The sequence below is a fragment of the Pristis pectinata genome, chromosome 10 (assembly GCF_009764475.1).
Source record: "Pristis pectinata isolate sPriPec2 chromosome 10, sPriPec2.1.pri, whole genome shotgun sequence".
Classification (NCBI taxonomy): domain Eukaryota; kingdom Metazoa; phylum Chordata; class Chondrichthyes; order Rhinopristiformes; family Pristidae; genus Pristis; species Pristis pectinata.
In genome coordinates, this window is record NC_067414.1 from 51,277,211 (window position 1) to 51,298,466 (window position 21,256).

Sequence of the window (21,256 nt, forward strand, 5' to 3'; positions counted from 1 at the left end):
ATTAAATAGAAATGATAGAACTGATTAACGTTGTACAAAGGAATAGAACAATCAGAAGGAATGATAATTCGCTAATGCTCCAGCTAAATAGTTGTCACACTAAAATCATGGTGGAGTAGAGTGCCATCTAGAGCAGTAGATAATGATGCAACTTCAAAGCATTCTGAAAACTGGCTAAATTTATAATTTAACAGCAGGCTTAAAGATTCACATTTGCTCTAACAAAGAATCACACTCAATCCTACTGTGGCAGAAAACTCAATCTTAAGTTAATAAATGAGTCCCAAGTGGGACACAAAATCTTTGAAATCTATAAATTTCTACCAACATATTGGAAAATGATTTCTCACCACTTAGAATACCCAATGCAATATTAAGGGTTTAAAAAAAATCAATGGCTTTCCCAAGTTATGGTGTAGTGGAAAGAAAGGCAGTGCAGTGGTCAGTTAATTTTCAAATGGGAAAGCACAATGCTCCAGTACATCATTAACACAAGCACAATTCAAATCAACCAATGTACAACTCTATACATAAATGAAATTCCCATCAAAGCATGACTGAGAAAATTAAAACCATGAATAAAATATTACTGTTTATATCACAGTATAGGGCACAAATACGCTTCTGAAATTTACTGAGGAAAAACTACGTAGAGTAAATAATGAGAAAACATTTTTACCAGCAGGGAGGTCAATTACTGGCAGATACCATTTTAAGAAAAAACACAGGGGCTAGGAAACGTCTTTTGAATAAAAAAACATGATAATCTGAATGCTTTAAAAAATGGGGGAAACAGATTCCATACCAGTTTTCAAAAGCGTATACATGAAAAAAATGTTGGGGAAGCAGGCCAGTGGGACCAGACAGATCTTTCAAAGAACAATCAAATCAGTGCATGATATTAAAAAGGGGCAAGATCGCTACATGCCATGGATAAGTAAGTCAGTGACAACATAAACTGAAAGGTGATTAAAATGTGAAATGTCACTCGATGTTATCATATAGACTTTATCTGTACCTTTTGGAAGTTATTTAATAAAGTTAAAGCAGGTAGAACTGAAGGCAAATTGGCAGATTATAACTAGTAGTGCACTGCTGGGGGATTCTTCTCAAAGTACTTCAAGGATCTATGCTTAGCCTACTTTCAATTATCTTCTTGCTGCCTCCTAATATCAAAGAGGATCGCAAAGTGCCTACTTTATCTCATTATCTTTGACATCATTCAATCTTGGCAATTTCCTCCATTTAAATGTTGGAGACAAGCCATCATCTTCAGCCCCACCAAAAAATCCCATTCCTCACTAGGAACTTTATTCATCATCACTATCCCTGGCTGAATGAATCAGTGTGACATTGGCCTACTGTTTGCATAGTAATGGGTTTAGCTTCTCAGCCCATCTCCTCTCACCTCCCTAAATACTGACAATCATTCCAACTTAATGTCCATTCTTTTTTTTAAATCCTTTCCCTACTTAGGTTTAGCTTCAGCTTGACAATTCCATTCCCCAATTCATTTCCATTTATATCCTCTTCTAGTTCAGCTTCTTTCATGTTTCATTCTTAAGAATCATCACTCCCTGTGATCCTAAAACCCTAAACCTTCCAGACACTCTCTTGCCTTCTAAGATATCCTTCAAATCTAACTTCATTTTCCCCAACCAACCCATCTTCTATTATCCCCAAAACCCAAATATTTCTTTAAAACACTTTAGATGTTTTATTATACAACCTAACCACGACCAATGCACATAATTATGAATGACACAAGAGACTGCAAATGCTGGAATCTGGAGAAACACACGAAGTGCTGGAGAAACTCAGTAGGTCAGGCAGCATCTGTGAAGGGAAATGTACAGTCAATGTTTCAGGCCAAGACCCTTCTTCTGGACAGTTCAGATAAAGGGTCTCAACCCGAAATGTCAACTGCCCATTTCCCTCCATAGATGCTGCCTGACCTGCTGAGTTCCTCTAGCACTTTGACAGTTGTAATTAGGAATGACAATTAATGACACTGTCTCATAAGTAGCAACTATGGATCTCACATGAACCTCCCGAACACAAAACCAGAATGCACAGCCAATGTCTTTGGCACTGTAAAGCAACCCATTCAGAAAGGAAACAGCTGCATCTAGCACAGCTGATGATTTCATACATTCTGAACCCATTGGTTTTCTACTGCACCTACAGGCAAGCTGAAGGTTTGAATCCATTGTGTTGGAAAGGAAATTATGACATGTTACCTACCAATATGGAAATTGTTGGTGCCATACAGGAAATAGCAACTGCTGGGAAGAGTGAGAATGAAGATTCGGCCCAAGCAAATGATTCAGCCTGCATACAATAGTACCAAAGCCAATTTCTCTTGGCTACAAGAGCTAATCCTTCCGTGTAATTACTGAGGATATGGCCAATTTAAATCAGGAAGTATAAAAGTTGTGTTAAGTACTTTGTGAACAAATGTGCTATTAAGTAGGTAGAGAGAGAAAAAAACAAGATCTGACTTGCTTCACATGTACAATTTACCCAGAGCTCAAATTTCACTCTTTCACTGGGCATCACTCAAATTTTAATCTTTCACTGGACAGTTTAGATGATGCTTTTAAGTAACTTTGTCATCATAATTCATAAAATGGTAATTTAAACTTTTCCATTAAATTTTGAGCATAATATCTTATAGTTCATATTGACTCAATTGCACCAATAAACAAGCATATTTCATTTGTCACCAGATTATTTTTGGGCAGAGGAATATAAATAAAACCTTTACACAATATACTTGTACTCGCGTTGCCAGTTGCAGCTGGGTGGATGAGACAGACGTCAGTGACTGAGGCTGCAGAGATCAGTCAGAAAAACAGAGATTCCATCATGGGAAGGGTAGGAACAGAGGTTGGAGCTGCTATACAGGTAAGATAATAGCCATAACAAGACCATAGAGGAAATCAGATGACTTAGTAATTTATGTGCAAGAATGAGAATTTTAAATTTGAGTATCCAGGTGATGTAAATCAGAGGGGATTAGCTGATACATTAGCAAAACTTGGGAGGTTAGATCTGAATAAAGTTTTGGATGGACACTATTGTAATGAAATCTTGAGGGGCAAATAATTCAAATTTTTCATTTAAATATTGTTGAAAAAATTAAATACATTTATAACGTGTGTAATATATACACAAATTACAAAAAAAGAAACAAGTCTTTCCACAATTCACCATGGAGCAATGTAAATGGAACAGCATTTGAATTTTGCATTTCTGGAGCAGAATGAGGGAAGGCGATGATATTTTGGAAGTAATTCAATGGTGGCTCATATAGATCCTTTCAAAGACAATTTGTGAAGCATGGTCTCCAGTCAGGTCAGAGATGTCATTGGAATGCTAGTAAAGCACCTGTCAAGCCATCATCATGTTCCATGTAGACAATTAGGTCCAAGGGCCATTTTCAAAGAGGTAGGTCTAACTTGTGCCTCGAGCTATAAACAGCAGCAATAATTTGTTGAGTCAGCTGAAGCAAAGGTGCACACACATGAATGGCTCATATGGTTTGCCAGTCCTTTCAAGCACAGACCTACTCTCTCATTTAAAAGTAAATGGCTGGCATATGTTAATCTTCTAGGTGCATCAAAGGAGCATCCTGAAGTCAAACCATCGATTACATTTTCAATTTTATCTTATTTTATTCATTTTCAGAACCTGGCCATTGCTGACAAGACCAGCACCTGTTACTCACCCCTAACTGTCCTTGAGGTGGTGGTGGTGGTGGTGGTGATGGTGAACCATCTACCCAAACTGCTGCAGACCTACTGGTGAAGGTATTCCCACAGTGCTGTTGGATGTGCAGTATTTATTGAATATTGAAGGTAGGGGACTCAGCAACAGTAATTCCATTGAACGTTGTGTAGGTGGTTTTAGGCTTTCTTTTTGGATATGGTCACTGTCTAATACATAAGTAATGTGGATTTTACTTGCCACATACCATCCTATATTTGAATGCCACTTTGGTCTTGCTGCATGCAGGCACGGGCTGCTTCATTTGCTAAGCAGTTGCCCATAGAATTGAACATTGTGCAATCAGTGGACATCCTCACATCTGACCTCATCATAGAAGTCATTGATGAGGCAGCTGAATCTATGACACTGCCCTGGGGAATTCTTGCAAAGCTGTTTCTGATCAAGTTAATACCACAAACATCTTCCTTTTGCAAGCTGACTCGAACCACTGGAGTGTCTTCCCTTTGACTTTAGTGCTACCAGGACAGCTTAATGCCATATTCAATCAAGTGCTGTCTTGCTGTCAACAGTAGTCAGTCTTACTTCATCTCTGGAATTCAGCTCTTTGTTTGGACCAAGATCATGATGAGGTTTGGAACCAAGTGGTCATGATGAAACCCAACTGGGCATAGGTAAGCAGGTTATAGGAACTGTCGATAGCACTGTTGATGATAGTATCCATTACTTAGAGGATGTAGTAGATTGATCAGTGGATATCAGCAAGATTGGATTGTCCTGGAACAGGATGAACCTGGGCAACATTCTAGGTGCCAGTCTAGAATGTACTGGAACAACTTGGTTAGAGGCACAGCTAGTTCTGGAACACAGGTCTTCAGTACTGCAGCTGAGATATAATTTGGTCCCATAGTCTTTGCTATATCTCAACTGTTTCTTGATATCTCATGGAGCAAATCAAATTGACTTAAGACTTGCATCTGTGATGATGGGAGTTATTAGCAGGAAGCCAAAATGGATCATCCATTCAATATTTCTAGCTGAACCTGGTTGCAGATACTGCAACCACATGCACTCGCACGTTGGACCCCTTCATCTTTGAAGACGTGGCTGTTTTTGAAGCTCCATCATCCTACCCTCTTTAGCTATTTCATAGCCCATCATCATTCACGACTAGCTGTGGTAGTACTGCAGAGCTTTGTTCTAATCTGTTGTTTATGAGACTGCCTGGTTCTCACTACTGCATGTATTTCACCATGTATGTAATACAGTATTGCAGCTTCACTAGGCTAGCACCTCTCATTTTAAGTATGCTTGGCAGTTCGTAGTTCATAGTAGGAGGGATATGCCAGCCATGATGTTACTTATTCTGGTAGTGTGTTTGTGCTGCTGCTGATGATCCACAGTTTGGACTGTCAAACATGATCTGAGCCTTTATAAGCAAGCACACAACCACAAAAAAAGTGTCCTTGGTAATGAAGACAGGACTGTCTTCACAAGGGCAGTTCAATGGTCACTTATACCAATGCCATCATGGATGGATGCAGCTGCCGTAAATAATTGGTAAGGACAAGGTTAAGTAGTTTATCCCTTGGACTGGTTCACTGACTATGCTACAGACCTCTTCTGGTAGGTAGATTCTTCAGGACTTGGCCAACTTGGTCTGCATTCCTGTTATTAAGCCCCAATGATAGGCATTGAAGTCATCCTCCCAGAATACATTCTGTTCTTCTGCTACCTGCAGTACTTCTTCCAAATGTGTTCAACCAGGAAGCAGCCTGATACATCAGCTGAGGGAGGATGGCAGATAATAATTAGGAGGACCTTTCCTTACCTGTGTTAGACCTAAAACCATAAGCCTTAAAGGGCCTGGAGTCAACTTTAAGGACTTCTGCCTACGTGCCACTAGCTGTGGATGGAACAGTACCTGCTGGTAGGACCCAGAATGTACCCAGGAATTGTCATGGACAAATCTGGCAAAGTATGGCTCTGAGTATGACCAAGGTCAGATTGTTGCCAGACTGGTCTGTAGGATAGCTTTCCTGATTTAGATACTATTCACTGGATGTTTACAAGGTCATCCAAGTTGGGAATGACTTTGCCACTGTCCAAATTTGACGTCTTGGCTGATGCCAGGTGGTCTAGTTTAATTCCATCTCTCAAAAATTTACATGAGAGAACCAATATTGGGAAAATATCAATGGCTGAAGATCACTTACAAACGTTAACAGTAATGAGTTGAGTAAGCCATGTGACAATTGTATGTAATGGTTTACAATTTTGCCAGATGTATCAAAATCCTGCCATTTCTAATGCCCAAAATAATGTCTACCCATTTCATAGGCAAAGAAACGATGCTCCAATAAACTCCTTCCACCTCACCGATTCTCACCTTCCCTTCATTGTGGTACTTGCCAAAGGTAATTGACCTAAATTTTGCAGTTGCAATAATGGCAAAGGTCAGTATTGTCTCAACTACTAGAAATCAATTTTGGCATTTAAGAACCATGCATGTTCCAGAAGACATTCTACACTCCAAAGGACTAATGTGGAAATCCCAAAGTTGCTGTTAGCATCGTCCACAAGTTATACTAATTTGTACCCTTCCCTACCAAAATTTCAGGAATACATGACCTAACTCATGAAGTCTTTGACTCAAAATGTTAAATCCATTTCTGTTTCCAAAATTCTCTCAGCATTTTTGTTCTATATTTCATGCTAAGAGATCCTGAAAATGATACATTTTGTTGTCAAAGTCCAAGTGAATTTATAGTGACATACTAAGCCATAGTTATTTGTTAGGAAACTCCACAAGAACAAGAGATTGTAAAAACCCTCAAAACATTTCAACTTAACCTGTGTTCTGATCTTTCTTCAGTGCTCAAAGGTTTAACATAATAGTGGGAAAAATAAACGTTCTAGCTTTCTGGTTTGTCCATATTTGAAATTCTTTTAATGAGGGTTGGGGAATGGGAATTGATGTTTGTAGGGGCTTTCTTCAAAGTTAATGCAAGTGCCATCATTTAAACTACTGAACCCAAAATCCAGATTACATGATCAGTCTCAGATATAAGCAATAACTTAGAAGGTACAATAAACTTTCAACACTTCTTAAAAATTGGTAGATTCTATGAACCTAATCAACTTCAGCCCTCTTTGCACCTGGGTATTGGCTTTGGAAAGGTTAGGTTATGATGTTATATTATATACGGATGGAATAAATGACCATTTGAAAAGCTGTGAGAAAATATCAAAAGCAATTTTAGTGTCCTTTGAAAAATAATCAAAGTAGAAATCATGCTGGAGTCAAAATCACACAGCCCAGAAACAGGCCCTTTGGCCCAATTGGTCCATGCCAACCAAGATACCTTATTTAAGCTAGTCCCATTTGCCAGCGTTTGGCCCATAACATTCTAAACTTTTTCAATCTATATACATGTCTAACTATCGCTTAAAAGTTGTTTTTGCACTTGCCTCAACCACTTCCTCTGGCAGCTCATTCCACATGGATACCACCTTTTGTGTAAAAAAAAAGCTGCCCCTCATGTTTCTCTTAAATCTTTCCCCTCTCATCTTAACCTATGTCCACTAGTCCTTGATACCCCAACTCTGGGTAAAAGACTGAGTGCATTCATCCCACCTATGCCCCTCATGATTTTATAGACCTCTATAAGATCACATCTCAGTCTCCTACGCACTAAGGAATAAAGTCCTAACCCGTCTAAGCTCGCCCTATAACCTAGCCCCTCAAGTCCTGGCAACATCATTGTAAATCTTTTCTGCACTGTTTCCAGTTTAATAAGATCTTTCCTATAGCAGGGCGACCAAAACTGAACACAAAAGTCCAAGTGCAGCCTCACCAGCATCCTGTACAACCGCATCATGACCTCCCAACTTTTATACTCAAGAACAAATAAGCTGGAAATGTATGTCAGAAGAAATCACAAACAGGAGAAAAGACAGCTCAATTATGTTTGCAAAGGAACAGAAATGCAACAATGTCATAAGAGTGTTTTAGGACTATATCCAGACATTAAGGAAAGACTGGAAGAGGAGCAGAATAGTTATAGTTAACTGGTTGCCAAAATTATTTCAGTTATCCTGTTACATGTTTAGAGCAGGGTATTACTGTACTAAAATCATTACATCAGCATGTTTTATTTTCATAGCCAATCTGTTGGAACCACATCATTTCACCTGACCATTAATCCATGGCTCTTCAGAAAGGAAGACCAGAGTGGAAATTGGAACTTCTCTTCTTTCCACCTGGTGCAATTACAGGCAGGTGGTCATGCAAGGATTAGATTAATGACCAGTTTCTTAAGAATCCTCTCATGCCAGTCATTCAGGATAATTATATTGCACGCTCAGATTTTCCTGAACCTGCATTCTTTTTAATAAGCAGTGTCAAGTGATGCTTCGTGTGGGGCTTGGTTTGGCAGCATTAATGTCAAAATCATATTCCCAAGTGGTTCTACAATACAGATAGATAACCCGGTTTTGCAAAGATGTAGATCTTGTTCCCTAATTTCTTATTATATGCTAATAGAAAGCAAAATGACTGAGAACAAGGAATCAAAAAAAATATTGTTTCTCTCTCCTCTCAATCTCCCATTTTCCTTTCTCAAACTAAGTGGATAATTTGACATTAATTTCCCTCCTATTATCGAGTTGGTTCCTTTATCTCCACTTGATTGTAGCTGGTTAACGAGTTAAGTCATTAGGCCATTCACTCATGAGGTTAACAGCATCCAATGATTTCACCACACCAACATTTTCAGAATACAGTAAAATTAATAATATCCAAGGTAAAAGGCAAGACAGTTGTCACAACTGCCTCTATTTTCTCTACTGTATAAAGGTAGGGTGATCTTTGTGCACCAAACTTAAAAGTGGACATGCTGACCAAATAAGATGACCACTTCAGTAAATGAAATTTCCTCAATACTGCAAGATAGGATGAAAAGAATAATTTCACATTTGAATGTACAATACAAAACTTAACATTAAAGCATACACGCAATGCATCAACCAGCACAATATTTCCCACGAGGCAATTAAATGGAAAAAACTGCTGTGTTTCTCAGCTGCAGGGAATGAGAACTGAGAATACATTACCTCACCATTAATGCTATTTAATAAATAACTCATGACATATTATGACCTTCACATTAGATTTCTACCCATCCATTTTCATTTCAGTTAAAATCCCAAAATGGTCATTTTATATTTAACCCTGAAATTCAAGTAAACAATTCTTATCTAGAAATATAAGTGCAAATGTTGGCAGGTGTGTGCATTATATTCAAAAGTACCTTCAACCATTTCACAGAATAACCACAAGGCCAGCTACCTAAAAAGCTATAGAATCCACACATGCCATTCAAGAACAAGTGTGAACCTCCACCCTTTAAGTCAAATTTAAAAAACACAAACAGCCACAATACAACTTATAGCTGTGGGGGGAAAGAAAGTGGATCTCAAAGATGTGGCTTATAAAACTGTGGCTAGATAAATAGGTGCATTAATTGCAGTTGACAATGGAGTTGCACAAAATAGGAAATCCTAGTAAACAGAAGTATACCACAACCATTGTCCCTTTTAGTGAGGTGAAAAGCAATGCAAAAGCAAAAAAAAGTATGCCTAACCAGTTATATGAAGTCATTACATATTGCACTAATGAAGTACTTCGGGTTTCATGTTTGAAATAGTTTCAGTCAGGACGCTAATGATACCCATAGTAACAATGGCTTATCAATGCTCCAAGTACAATGTTTGAAAAAAAATTATAGCTTCAAATTGTAATTGCTTCTCCTTGGTGCAGTACCACGCAAACTTCACTCACACAAGATGTGTAGTTAGAACACAATAAAGATATTCAGTGGATTGTAATATTAATTCTTCAAAATCTTTTTTAAAAAAATACCACAAATGATAGGCCAAAACTAGTTTTCCCAAGTTTCAAATCCTCAACTTGAGCATTTTTCAAAGAGTTAGCTTTCTTGCTGAGACTGCTTAATTGGACTCCATTAGTAATTAAAAAAACAGTAAGTCATAACAATATTTTAAAGACTCAGTATAATCTGTAACTAAAAATGTTGAATATCAGCTATATTTTAGATACTACTCTTACATCAAATACCATTATAGACACTTTTAAGCTTTTATTATTTCTCATCTAAGTCAATTTATAAACCAGGTTTAAACCACCTAGCACATGTACACAATCTTCCTGTGTTGGTGCATTGGCATCATTTAGCCAGACTTTTTTTACCTGCAAGATCTAAAGCCACATTCCAGGCTTTGCACCCGATAAATTAAGAATCTATCAATACTAAACAACAAAAGCATATTTGTACCTATCAGAAAACACAAAAAAATGCCATTTCCTGTACCAGCACCATAGTTTGTTAGGCTCTTCTGATATATTGAAGATACAGTACCATTTACATTATTTACAAATTAAAGAGTGGTGCAGGTTCTCGTTCAATGTTCATTGCAGCTCCAGTGCCATCCTTGAGTGCCATGGAGATGGTGGATGCACTGCTTGCCCACATATTCTACAATAGCTCCTGCAGACTGGAAAGTGGCAAATGTAACCTCACTATTTGAGGGAGAGATGCAACTAGAACTATAAACCAGATGGCCCAATATTAGAAGGGAAACTGCTGGAAAAAAGCATTCGGAAAACAGTAATAAGACAAGACAGTGTTAACATGGATTTATGACGCACATTATCAACAATTTTTTTTAAAAGATGTAATTAGCAAAATAGGCAAGGATGAATCAGTTGGTGTGGTGTATTTGGATTTTCAGAAGGCCATCAATAAAGTTTATTGAACAAAATTAGAGTAATGGGGATAATATAATGGAATGAACTGAGGTTTGGACATTAAAGAAAGTAGGAATAACCATCTTATTTTTGAGTTGAGAGGCCTTAACCAGTGAGTTGTCACAAGTATCAGTATTGGTGCCACAGCTGTTCACAATCTATAATCAATGATTTAGAAGGGATCAAGTGGAATACATCCATGTTTGCAGATGATACAGCACTAGGTAGTTGGATAGGCTGTGAAGAAGCAGCATCGAGGTTTTAAGGAGATATTGGCATTAAGTGAATGGACAAGAGTACAGAGTAATGTTGCTGGTGAGACTATCTGAGATATCATTTATGTCTTCTCTCCCTATCCAAGGAAGAATACACTTATGATTGATTCCTTGAACAGCATGTTTGTCCTTCAAGGAGAGATTACACAGACTGGGCACATATTCTCTTGAATTTGGAAGATGTCATTGAAATATCATTTTTTTTAAATAAACAAGACCTGATATGTTAAATGCAGGGATGATGCTTCCTCTGGCTGGGATGTCCAGTACCTGGTTTACAGATTTAAAATAAGGGGCTGACCATTCAGACCAGATCAGAAAAAAAATCCTTAAACCAGAGGACAGTGAATCTTTGCTGAGTATATTCAAGAAAGATTGACGGAATAAAAAGATATGAGGTTAGTGCAGAACAATGGAGCAGAGTTTAAAGATCAACTGTGATCTAATCAAATGGCAGAGTAGACACGGGCCAAATCGCCTCTCCCTGCTTCGATTTGATTTGTTCTTGGAAGCATCAGTATCCAAGCAGAAAGCGTCTGAAGAAAACATTTAAAAAGTAACTGAAAGAACAAATATCAAATATTTGTGGTCCATGACCTCAAATGTAGAAATGAGAGAAAAGGAAATGTTCAAATTAAAACAACCACAACCCTAATATTAACAAAATACTGCAACTCACTTCCTGTAGGCAATGCCACAAAGCCAACTCAATAGTAGTCTAGGGCATACTTCTTTTCTGTCTAAACACACGACATCAGTTTTTCTTTAATATATCATTTAGATAAAGAAAGCCTGTATTATGTAGAGTTTAGAAGAGAAGACCTCATTGAAATGTACAAAATTCTCACAGGGCTTGACAGGTTTAGGATTGAGTTAAAGAGAAACATGATTAGCCAATCTTTGGAATTGTCTTTCTCTATCACAGAGGGCACAGTCCTCAATTTCATTTGCTATTAAGGGAATCAAGGTGCAAGGATAGTGGAGGAAAATGATGCCAAAATAAGAGATCAGCTGTGATCTTGATGAATGACAGAGCAGGCTGGAAGGGCCAGATGGCCTACTCCTTGCATTTCTGATGTTGTGTTAAGATTTTGTCTTTTTTTTTTACACACAAGAAACATCCGCATTAAGTGGTACCCCACAAGATAAACCACCAGGAATAAAACAGGATTTTTTTTAAACTCTGGAAAGACTGCTGTTGCCTTTTAGAAAATCAGCATCTTTCAAAAGAACGCATTTAACATATCACAAGCACACCTCAAAGCAGTAACTCTTATATCACAGAAAGTTCCTTCTAATTACTCTCCACAGCATCAAATCCATTATTTCAGGAATCAGTATCTAGAGTTATAATCATAAATAATTAATTTGCTAAATTATTCTTCAACAACACAATAAGTTACTCCAGGATATTTGCTCTCAGGTTTAATAAAGTTTACAATACATGTAATGGAATAGCGTTTTCAATGAAACTCAAAAACCCAATCAGGCAACTAAATGTTGAACTAAGGAGCTTCAAAAGGCAGCCAAAGAGAACACTGGACTTCAATATTTATTTTTAAAACTGTTGCAAAGGAGCTTCAGAAACATGGAGCATCCAGCTTTCCATCCACTTTACATACAAAAAAGCATGAGCACTGCTCTTCTGCAAATGAATCCATTGAAAGTATGAATTAAAAAAACCCTCATATTTAACAGTGAAAGAGACCCAAGAGCAGCTAATTGTTTAATTTAGCTATTACAAAGGTTTGATAATTCAGCTTTAACTATATATTATTTGGCATACTTGTTTATGGGTTGCATAGAGACATCTACCATATCCTTCAAGTAGGACACAAATACAAGGGCGACAATCCAAGACAGAAGACGCCATGCCAAAGCCTCCCTGTGCATGGACAACAGCACCATCTCCTACTTGCACTCACTGCTCATCCAAAGATCGATGTGCATCTGCAACCATTTCAGGCGCCAGAGTGAACTGGTCCAAATGATCCTTCAAGTCTGATTACTTGATAATGCTGGGAATAAGGCTAATAGGAGAAGCCAGAGCAAGCAACAACTGAGAAGTGCCCATGAAGCACCGGAGTAAATGAAGATAATGGATCCTGTAGGATTGCTCCCAACCAGAGCATTAAGTTCATTTGGCCAAATGCCTGCTACACAGAACTCTAATATGAAGTACCAAGACCTTGCTTAGATGGTGTGAGAAGAGCACTCCCTGTTAGATCCTTCATGCATAGCTGGACTGTCATTGCCACTGTACACTGCCCTAGTTTCATCTACTTCTGGAATATACATTTGCCAAAAGAGGTCTAGGAAGAAACACTGCTATCTTTGTTGAACAACAGTCACACAGGACTCTGCTCTTCATGCTGTTCCTGGGGACAGACACAAATAGTTAATTGCTGCTGTGAAAGAACAAAAACTCAGTGAAGGACACCGTCTGGTCTGCCCAAAACTTGCTGCTCTTCCAGTGCAAAAAGTTGTCCATGAATGAATGCTGTAGCATTGCACACTCTGAGGCTCAGGATTGTACTCCAAGTGGCACAATGATGTTTTGTGCTACTTCCATAAAGGCTCAATGGAGAAAGATCACAGTTTAAGGCCATCATAGCATTGAATCAGAATCAGGTTTGTTATCATTGACAGTACAGCATAAAGACATGAAAACCGATAAACTATGGAAAGAAATAAATAGTGCAGAAAAAAGGAACAAACAGGTCGTGCTCATGGGTTCATGGACCGTTCAGAAATCTGATTGTGGAGGGGAAGCAACTGTGCCAGAATCATTGAGTGTGGGTCTTCAGGCTCCTATATCTCCTCCCTGATGGTAGTATCGAGAAGAGGGCATGTTCCAGATACTGAGAATCCTGCATTCTTAAGGCATCGCCTCTTGAAGGTGTCCTCGATGGTGGGGAGGGCTGTGCCTGTGATGGTATTGGCTGAGTCTCCGACTCTTTGCAGCCTCTTTCAATCCTGCGCATTGGAGCCTCCATACCAGGTTGTGATGCAACCAGAATGCTTTCCACCGTACACCTATAGAAACTCCTCAAACTTCTAATGAAGTGGAGCCACTGGCATGGCTTCTTCATAATTGTATCAATGTGTCGGGCCCAGGATAAATCCTCTGAGATGTTGACGCCCAGGAACTTGAAGCTGCTCACCCTTTCTACCGGTGACCCCTCAATGAGAACTGGTGTGTTCTCCTGACTTCCCCTTCCTGGAAGCCCACCTTCAATTCCTTGGTCTTGCTGACGTTCAGTGCGAGGTTGTCGTTGCGACACAACTCAACCAGCCGATCGCTCTCATTCCTGTACACCACCTCATCGCCATCTCTTTGCACACTGAAGAGCTGGAACCTCTAAATACTCTGTTTGCTCAAGAAATATACGTAAAGGAAAGTTGATGTCTTGCCGATTAGGATTAGGGATTGTACCCAGCTGTGATGCGACCACAATTGGAGTACAGAACTTAGATTTTACTCAAAGGAAAAATACACTCAGGTGGCATACCTGAGGCAGGAAACTGAGAACTATCTCCGAAGACACTTGCTATAGTTTGGAAAGATCAATAGGCATAAGAGATGAAAACACATCAAAGTTGATAGGTATAGTTAATACATGTTGCTCATACCTCAACTCAAAGCTCCAACTGCAGCAATTTACTCAGTGAGAGCTCTGTTGCTGCAAACAAAGACCCACACACTCTTGCTTTACCACCTTCTCTAGGTATCAAAGGGCTATCCAGCTAAGCACGTTTATGGTAAATCTGTTCGAAAACAAAAGAGCTGGTCATTGACTTCAGGATGGGGGCGGTGCACATACACCTGTTCACATCAACCAACAGTGCTGAGCTCGAGAGGGTGGAGCGCTTCAAGTTCCCAGGCGTGAACATCACCAATAGCCTCTCCTGGTCCAACCACATAGATGCCACGGCCAAGAAAGCTCACCAGCGCCTCTACTTCCTCAGGATGCTAAAGAAATTTGGCATGTCCCCTTTGACACTGACCAACTTCTATTGATGCACCATGGAAAGCATCCTATCTGGATGCATCATGGCTTAGTATGGCAACTGCTCTGCCGGGGACCGCAAGGAACTGCAGAGAGCTGTGGACACAGCACATCACGGAAACCAGCCTCCCCTCCATGGACTGTCTATACTTCTCGTTGCCTCAGTAAAGCAGCCAGCATAATCAAAGACCCCACCCACCCAGGACATTCTCTCTTCTCCCCTCTCCCATCAGGAAGAAGATACAAAAGCCTGAAAGCACATACCACCAGGCTCAAGTTGGCTTCGATCCTGCTGTTATAAGACTATTGAATTGTTCCCTAGTACAATAAGATGGACTCTTGACTCACAACCTACCTCATTATGACCTTGCACCTTATTGGCTACCTGCACTGCACTCTCTCTGTAGTCATGACACTTTATTCTGCATTCTGTATTGTTTTCCCTTGTACTACCTCAATGCACTGTTGTAATGAATTGATCTGTATGAACAGTACGCAAGACAAGTTTTTCCACTGTACCTCGGTACAAGTGACAATAAAAACCAATTCCAATTCTGGGCCACCAATTCTTGCTCTCGGCAGCTACCTACTCAGCTGAGAAGTAGATATGCAACCGGCTTTAGGTTGGGAGATCAGTGCTGAGCTTCATTAGCAAAACAGCAATTTCCATCGTGATATCATTCATGTTTATCACTCCTGAATGGACCAAAAAAATTCAAATTCAATCCTGGAGAAACGTCTTATATCCCACTTACAACATTTCACATATTTCCCCATCCTTGCCCATCATTTTTGGATTGCGCGTAGAACGCCAGTCAAATCTCTCCAAGGACTTACTCATTATGTTACTACATTTATTTCTTATATCCCTCGTTATAAATTCCCACATTCCTGACTACATTTATCATCAATTATCTTTTTACATGCCTGTGGAAGTTTTTAAATAGTCAACATCTTTGTCCCCTACAAGTTTACTCTCTTATTCTTATTTTCACCCTCTCTCAGTCAAACTCTTTGCTGTTTATGAAACCACTCTTAATCCTCAGGCCCGCTACTTTTAATGTCTCCACATTTAGTCTAATATTATCCTTACCTTCTTTTATTTAGATTAAATCTTATGTTTTTACTTCAGAAAGGAATGTATAGCTGTTGCAGTTTCTGCATTCATTTCTTAAAAAAATAGGCCATTGCCTATCCACCTTCAAGCCTATTAATGAAGCTCCCTAATCCTTCGTGGCCAACCCACTCCTCATACCTCTTAAGTTTCCTTGGTTAGATTCCTTGGATATTCAGCTCCGGCCTTAGCCACCCTGCAGCCAAGTCAAAATAAGGGCAATTATATCTATTTGCACTGTTAATTGACTGCTTCGCAAGTTCAGATATAACACCTTTTTTCCAGAGCTACGACGCCCTCAAAAGCTCGTCAACCACTCTTCCGCTCACACAACGTTACTTGAGCTAATCTTCTGTGTTAAAGCCATTACAAATTTACGCCTTTGAAGAAAAGCACAGCAAGATCTGGATGGGTACGATCACTGTACAGTGACAAAGTAATCTCCAGACCCTCCAACCGCTAAAATGTCAAAACTTATGTTGTCTCACCCTCAACGTCGTGTGACTTTGTGCAGAATATAACCCTCATTGCTCAAATTCATCCCGAACACAGATTTGCTTTTGAAACGGAAATGCGAGATTGAACTATACAGGTTTATACACAGAACCGCAAAAATATTTTCCCAATGCAAATTAGTAGAGTGAGAAGATAACTCCAATACGCGAAAGCAACAAGTAATAAACAACCACGCGATAATCAGAAAGCACAGCCCAGGAGTAACAAAACAGAGACACGCTCTGGAGACTCTGCGAATACTCCGAAGATGTACACATCCTCCAAAAACATAACTAAGACAAACACATGAAACCCATTGTATTTATTGCAATTATCACCGCAGTGAATTCTTGCCCATCCGCAAAAGGGGGACTTTTTTTGCATGCACGAACGACAAGCGTCTAAATATGCACGAACTTTTGCACAACACGAGAACAGTACACCGCTGGATTTTAAAATGGTAATATTTCACCCAAAATCGCCATAATAAAATAAAACTTTATAAAATGTTCCTGCAAATCGCTTTAGCCTGCAAGTGGGCGAGGCAACATTGGACGCGGCACTTTGAAACCGAGCAGACTGCCAGGCAACTGCTACACCTCCTCATAACACCGTTACACTGCAAGAAGCGAAATAAAATTCAAAACAAGCAGAAATTAATCTTTGACGGCCACCCCCCTCCCCTCAACACAAGTGAGACAAGATACTCACCCGATGCGGAGGGGTGGGGGGGGTGGGAGGGAAGAAGAGATTTGTTTTCCACTCTTTACCGTTGGATAACTCAATACCCGGAATCGCAGATCTTTCAGCTCAGGAGGGGAAAATACAAAAAAGAGAAAACATACATTATAAAATCTACGCGGAAGCAAAATCCTTTTAAAGAAGAAAATTAGTGCTCTCCACGCAAAATGGCGCCGCCGCTCTCGGGAGGGATCTCCAGCGGGAGGCGAGCCCCCCGCACACTGGCTCGGGGTTCCGCTCCTCCACCGTCTGCTGCCGTTACCTGCTCGGCGCCAACGTGCCTCGGGCACCCCTATCGCCGCACCGTTTTGAGCTGCGCTGCGCTGCCCGGTGTGATGGAGGGAAGTCCTGCGGCCGCCGGTAAAAACCGACCCCCCCCCCACCCCCGTCGCCGCACTTGAAATTCCCCCCCGAACGCGCGCTAAACTGATGCGGTTTCCACGGGCTGCTGGGGGCGAGGCTCGGAGCCTCACCAAGGCCCCGCCCCCTGCACCGTCACCGCATTCAGCCCCGCCCCTCTCTCCAGCAATACGTCTAGCCCCGCCCCCTCACTCAATCAACACGTCTAGCCCCGCCCCCTCCATGTCATCACCATATCCAGCCCCGTCTCCTTATTATCACAGATCGTCCCGCCCCTCTTTCTTATCTCCCTCTCTCGCACGCTTCAGCATCTCCTGTCTCTCCACTTCAGCCTCCTACCCTCCCCACTTGTCCTGTTGCACGCTGTTATTCGCCGGATGAGTCGGTGCGCCCTGACCAAAATCTATATTGTTGCACGGCTCTTATCCCAATGACCATTGGCGTGTGTCCAAGTGCCATGTCAGTCTTTTGTCAAACTTCTGCCTTCTGATTGGTCGGTGTCCCTGTCAATTGACTAAAAATTATTTTCGCTGCACATGAGCACCTTTTGCTTTATCAATGGAAGGGCAGGGTTGATGGCGGGGAACTCATCCTCTAGTCAATATTGTGTAACTGGGTAACTGGCCAAAGTGAGGAAAATATATATTAACATACCTGGACGGGTTTAAATAAAACAGTTTGCTGGGAGATGGTCACAGGAAAGATTGTTATTGTAGTCGGAGATCCAAAACTGTTAAATCTAAGAAGTAAAGCAACCTATTCAAACATTATAATGCCATTCTGGGTCATTACAATGACTTGGCTTCTTAAACCCATTGCATTTTCCCCCATGTCCAGCTGTTAATTTCTCATTACCTCTACTCAATTTATCCTAAATTGTTTATTTGGATTATTACTTCTTTGCCAACGAAGCATTCTATCTTGAAAATTTCCCAAAACATTGCCTTTATAGTTGTTGATTCCTTAACACTGTTGTTTACTGCGGGGAGTATTTTACCTGAGGTATAACTTGTGTATAAAACAACAAATATACAAAGAAAATATTACTTAGCAGCAAGCAATAAAAGGATATCCAATAACTAAAATGGTACCGGGAACCTCGTCACTGGTACTGAATTGGAAAGACAATTTATTCCTTAATTTGCTATTTTACGATTTAATTTAAATTAATGTTTATAAGTCCAATGTCATGACCACATTAAATTGATCAGAATTTAACCTGAACAGAACACTAAACGTAATAGTGGACATTGCTGTTAATTTATGTTGACAGTAAAGCCTCTAATGTCCAGGGGCATTGGAGCCAACCACTAGAATGTTGCAGAGGTCTTCCAATGAAAACAAATACAAGATTTAAACATGAACAAATACAAGCATGAACGACAAGCAGTAGAGCTGATTTTTTACATTTCGTTGGTTCAAATCAGAGTGTCATCGGTGGCCTAGAATATTAAGGAAGCTACTTACACTAACAATGCTGCACCTCTATTTCTTTATGCTGAATAGTTCACATGACATAGTTTCAGCAGTTTGTTTAACAAATCAAAACTAGAAAAAACACAGTCAATGAAAATGGGAAAGGAATAACAAGTTAATCACCAGTCTGCACCAGGCGATTCGTCCACATTCCTCACCAAAAAAGCAAGTAATTTAGGAGCAATGCAACTGTATGCTTAAAAATGGGTTGGAATTACACAAGAGACTATGATTTTCTCAAATCCCTTCGATATTTTCTATTTGTCATCAGACCTTCAGTCTGAACAAATTTTATCTATAAATCTGGCCACGATCCAGATTCTGAATTCAATTCTCCGTTTCTAGTTATCCAGTGCAGGTCTCACAATATTGCTAACAGGTTTTCAAACCCACCAGGAACAAACACTTTATTTGTCTTTTAATTACAATTTTTGAGAATTTATTTTTAAAAACCGTCTCCGAGGCACAGTCTGTATTTCCTGTTATCATGCTTATAAATCACAGTTAAATTTGAAAACCTTCCCTAGTTGTAGATGTTGTCCTCCTGTACATGAGAAAAATATTTAAATTTATATATAATATTTAACAACTGCAGATGTCCCAAGGCACCTGCAGTTTTGAAGTACTTTTGAAATCTAATCACTGCTGGAATGTAAAAAGTACATCATAGAATTTACATACAACAAGCTCCCAAAATGGAAAAGTGATCAGATAATGGCATAGATTTTGTGGCTGTGATAACAAGGAGAGAGTCAAAGTTCACTGACAGCATATTGGGAAAGAAAGAGGTGGTCTGGGATATCCAATCACACATGGTTTACCATGGAAACCACAGAGCTGGTTTTCTTGATCTGAATTCAGTCTTTGATACACTTGATTACACCTTCCTCCTCCAATGCTTCTTCACAATCACCCATACTGGGTGGGACATGTCTGGTTCCATTCTTATCAGTCATAGCAGCAATAGCTTATTTTCCCTAACCCATACTGTTATCTCTACTATCTGTTAAGGATTTATCTTTGGCCCACTCCTATTTGTGATCAGTGATGCCCCTCAGCAACATCATCTGAAAACACTCAACTGTTTCCACATCTACAACAATGAGTCCATCTCAGTGTCACCCTCCATAGTCAGACATCCAACAGTGGATGACTAAAAAAAATTCTCTCTAACTAAATATTGGAATGGCCAAGGCCATTGTTTACAAAACCCATCACAAGCTCCATTCCTGAGCTACCAATGCCACCCTTTTCCTTGGCAACTAACTGAAACTGAGCAAAAGTTTTCAAAACCTTAGTGTCAAATTTGAAGCTGAACTAAGCTTCTAAACGCATATCCATGCCATCAACCAGTTTGCATATTTCCAAGCACCTGTACCATAATTTACTGCAAAAACTCTCACCTTGATTTTGTTACCCAGAGACTATTTCAATGTGTTTCTGGCTGGCCTTCCTTATTCAGCACACACAGTCATTTAATAAGACATGTTTCCCATGTTTTATCATGCACCATCATCTTCACCCAATGCCATCTTGCTTGCTTACCTGCAGAGCTCACAGCGAAGCAAAACTTTGATTTAAAATTCTTACCATTGTTTTCAAATCTCTCCGTGAACCCATTGCTCCTTTTATCCATGATCTCCTTCTGCCCTGTAAACCTTCAAGGCAGTTGTTCACCTGTAGTTCAGGTATCTTGCACAACCCTTTTTTAAATCACCTAACAACTGCAGCCAGGCTTTCAGCTGTTAAAGCCCTGAGCTTTGGAATTCCTTCCCTAAACTATTCTGTATTCATCCTTTACATCCTGCCTCTTTGATCAACCGTTCGGTTAACAATGTCAATTTTTGTTTCGTAATTCTCTCGTGAAACATCTAGCCATTGCTACTTTAAAGACAATCTATAAATGGAAATTGTTATGATTATTACTGTTGTTCTCAGTTACTTAACCTTCACTGGCTACATTGTTCTGCAGTCCTCCACTGGAATCAACAAAATAAATTGAATTAACAGGAACATAAAATATTTGTAAACAAATCTTGCAAATCAGTTGTTGGTGTTGAGATTGGCCATTGATATGGAATTTATGAGTTTGCATGTATGTATGTACCTTTGGATCCCAAAAATTATTCACCCATTCTCTCCCCAGAGCCGCGCATGCACACCCAATAAAGCAGAAGCTCAAGTTCACGGTTGTGGTTTTCTTCATGGTCATCTAAATGAAAGTTCC

General features: G+C 39.8%; 2 protein-coding genes across 3 annotated transcripts in view; one reads left to right on the forward strand and one right to left on the reverse strand.

Moving 5' to 3' along the window:
• The window catches only part of epb41l2 (erythrocyte membrane protein band 4.1 like 2), a 116,754-nt gene extending 99,105 nt beyond the window's left edge, over positions 1-17,649 (reverse strand). For both annotated transcript variants that reach the window (XM_052024054.1, XM_052024053.1), the window contains exons 1-2: positions 17,456-17,649; positions 17,164-17,261 (exon numbers count right to left, since the gene is read on the reverse strand). The gene's annotated coding sequence lies outside the window, so the exon portion shown is untranslated. The remainder of the gene's footprint in view (positions 1-17,163; positions 17,262-17,455) is intronic.
• Positions 17,361-21,256, forward strand: part of LOC127575211 (uncharacterized) — a 165,542-nt gene continuing 161,646 nt past the window's right edge. The window contains exon 1 of the mRNA XM_052024916.1: positions 17,361-17,553. Within this exon, the coding sequence (XP_051880876.1) occupies positions 17,361-17,553 (193 nt within the window). The remainder of the gene's footprint in view (positions 17,554-21,256) is intronic.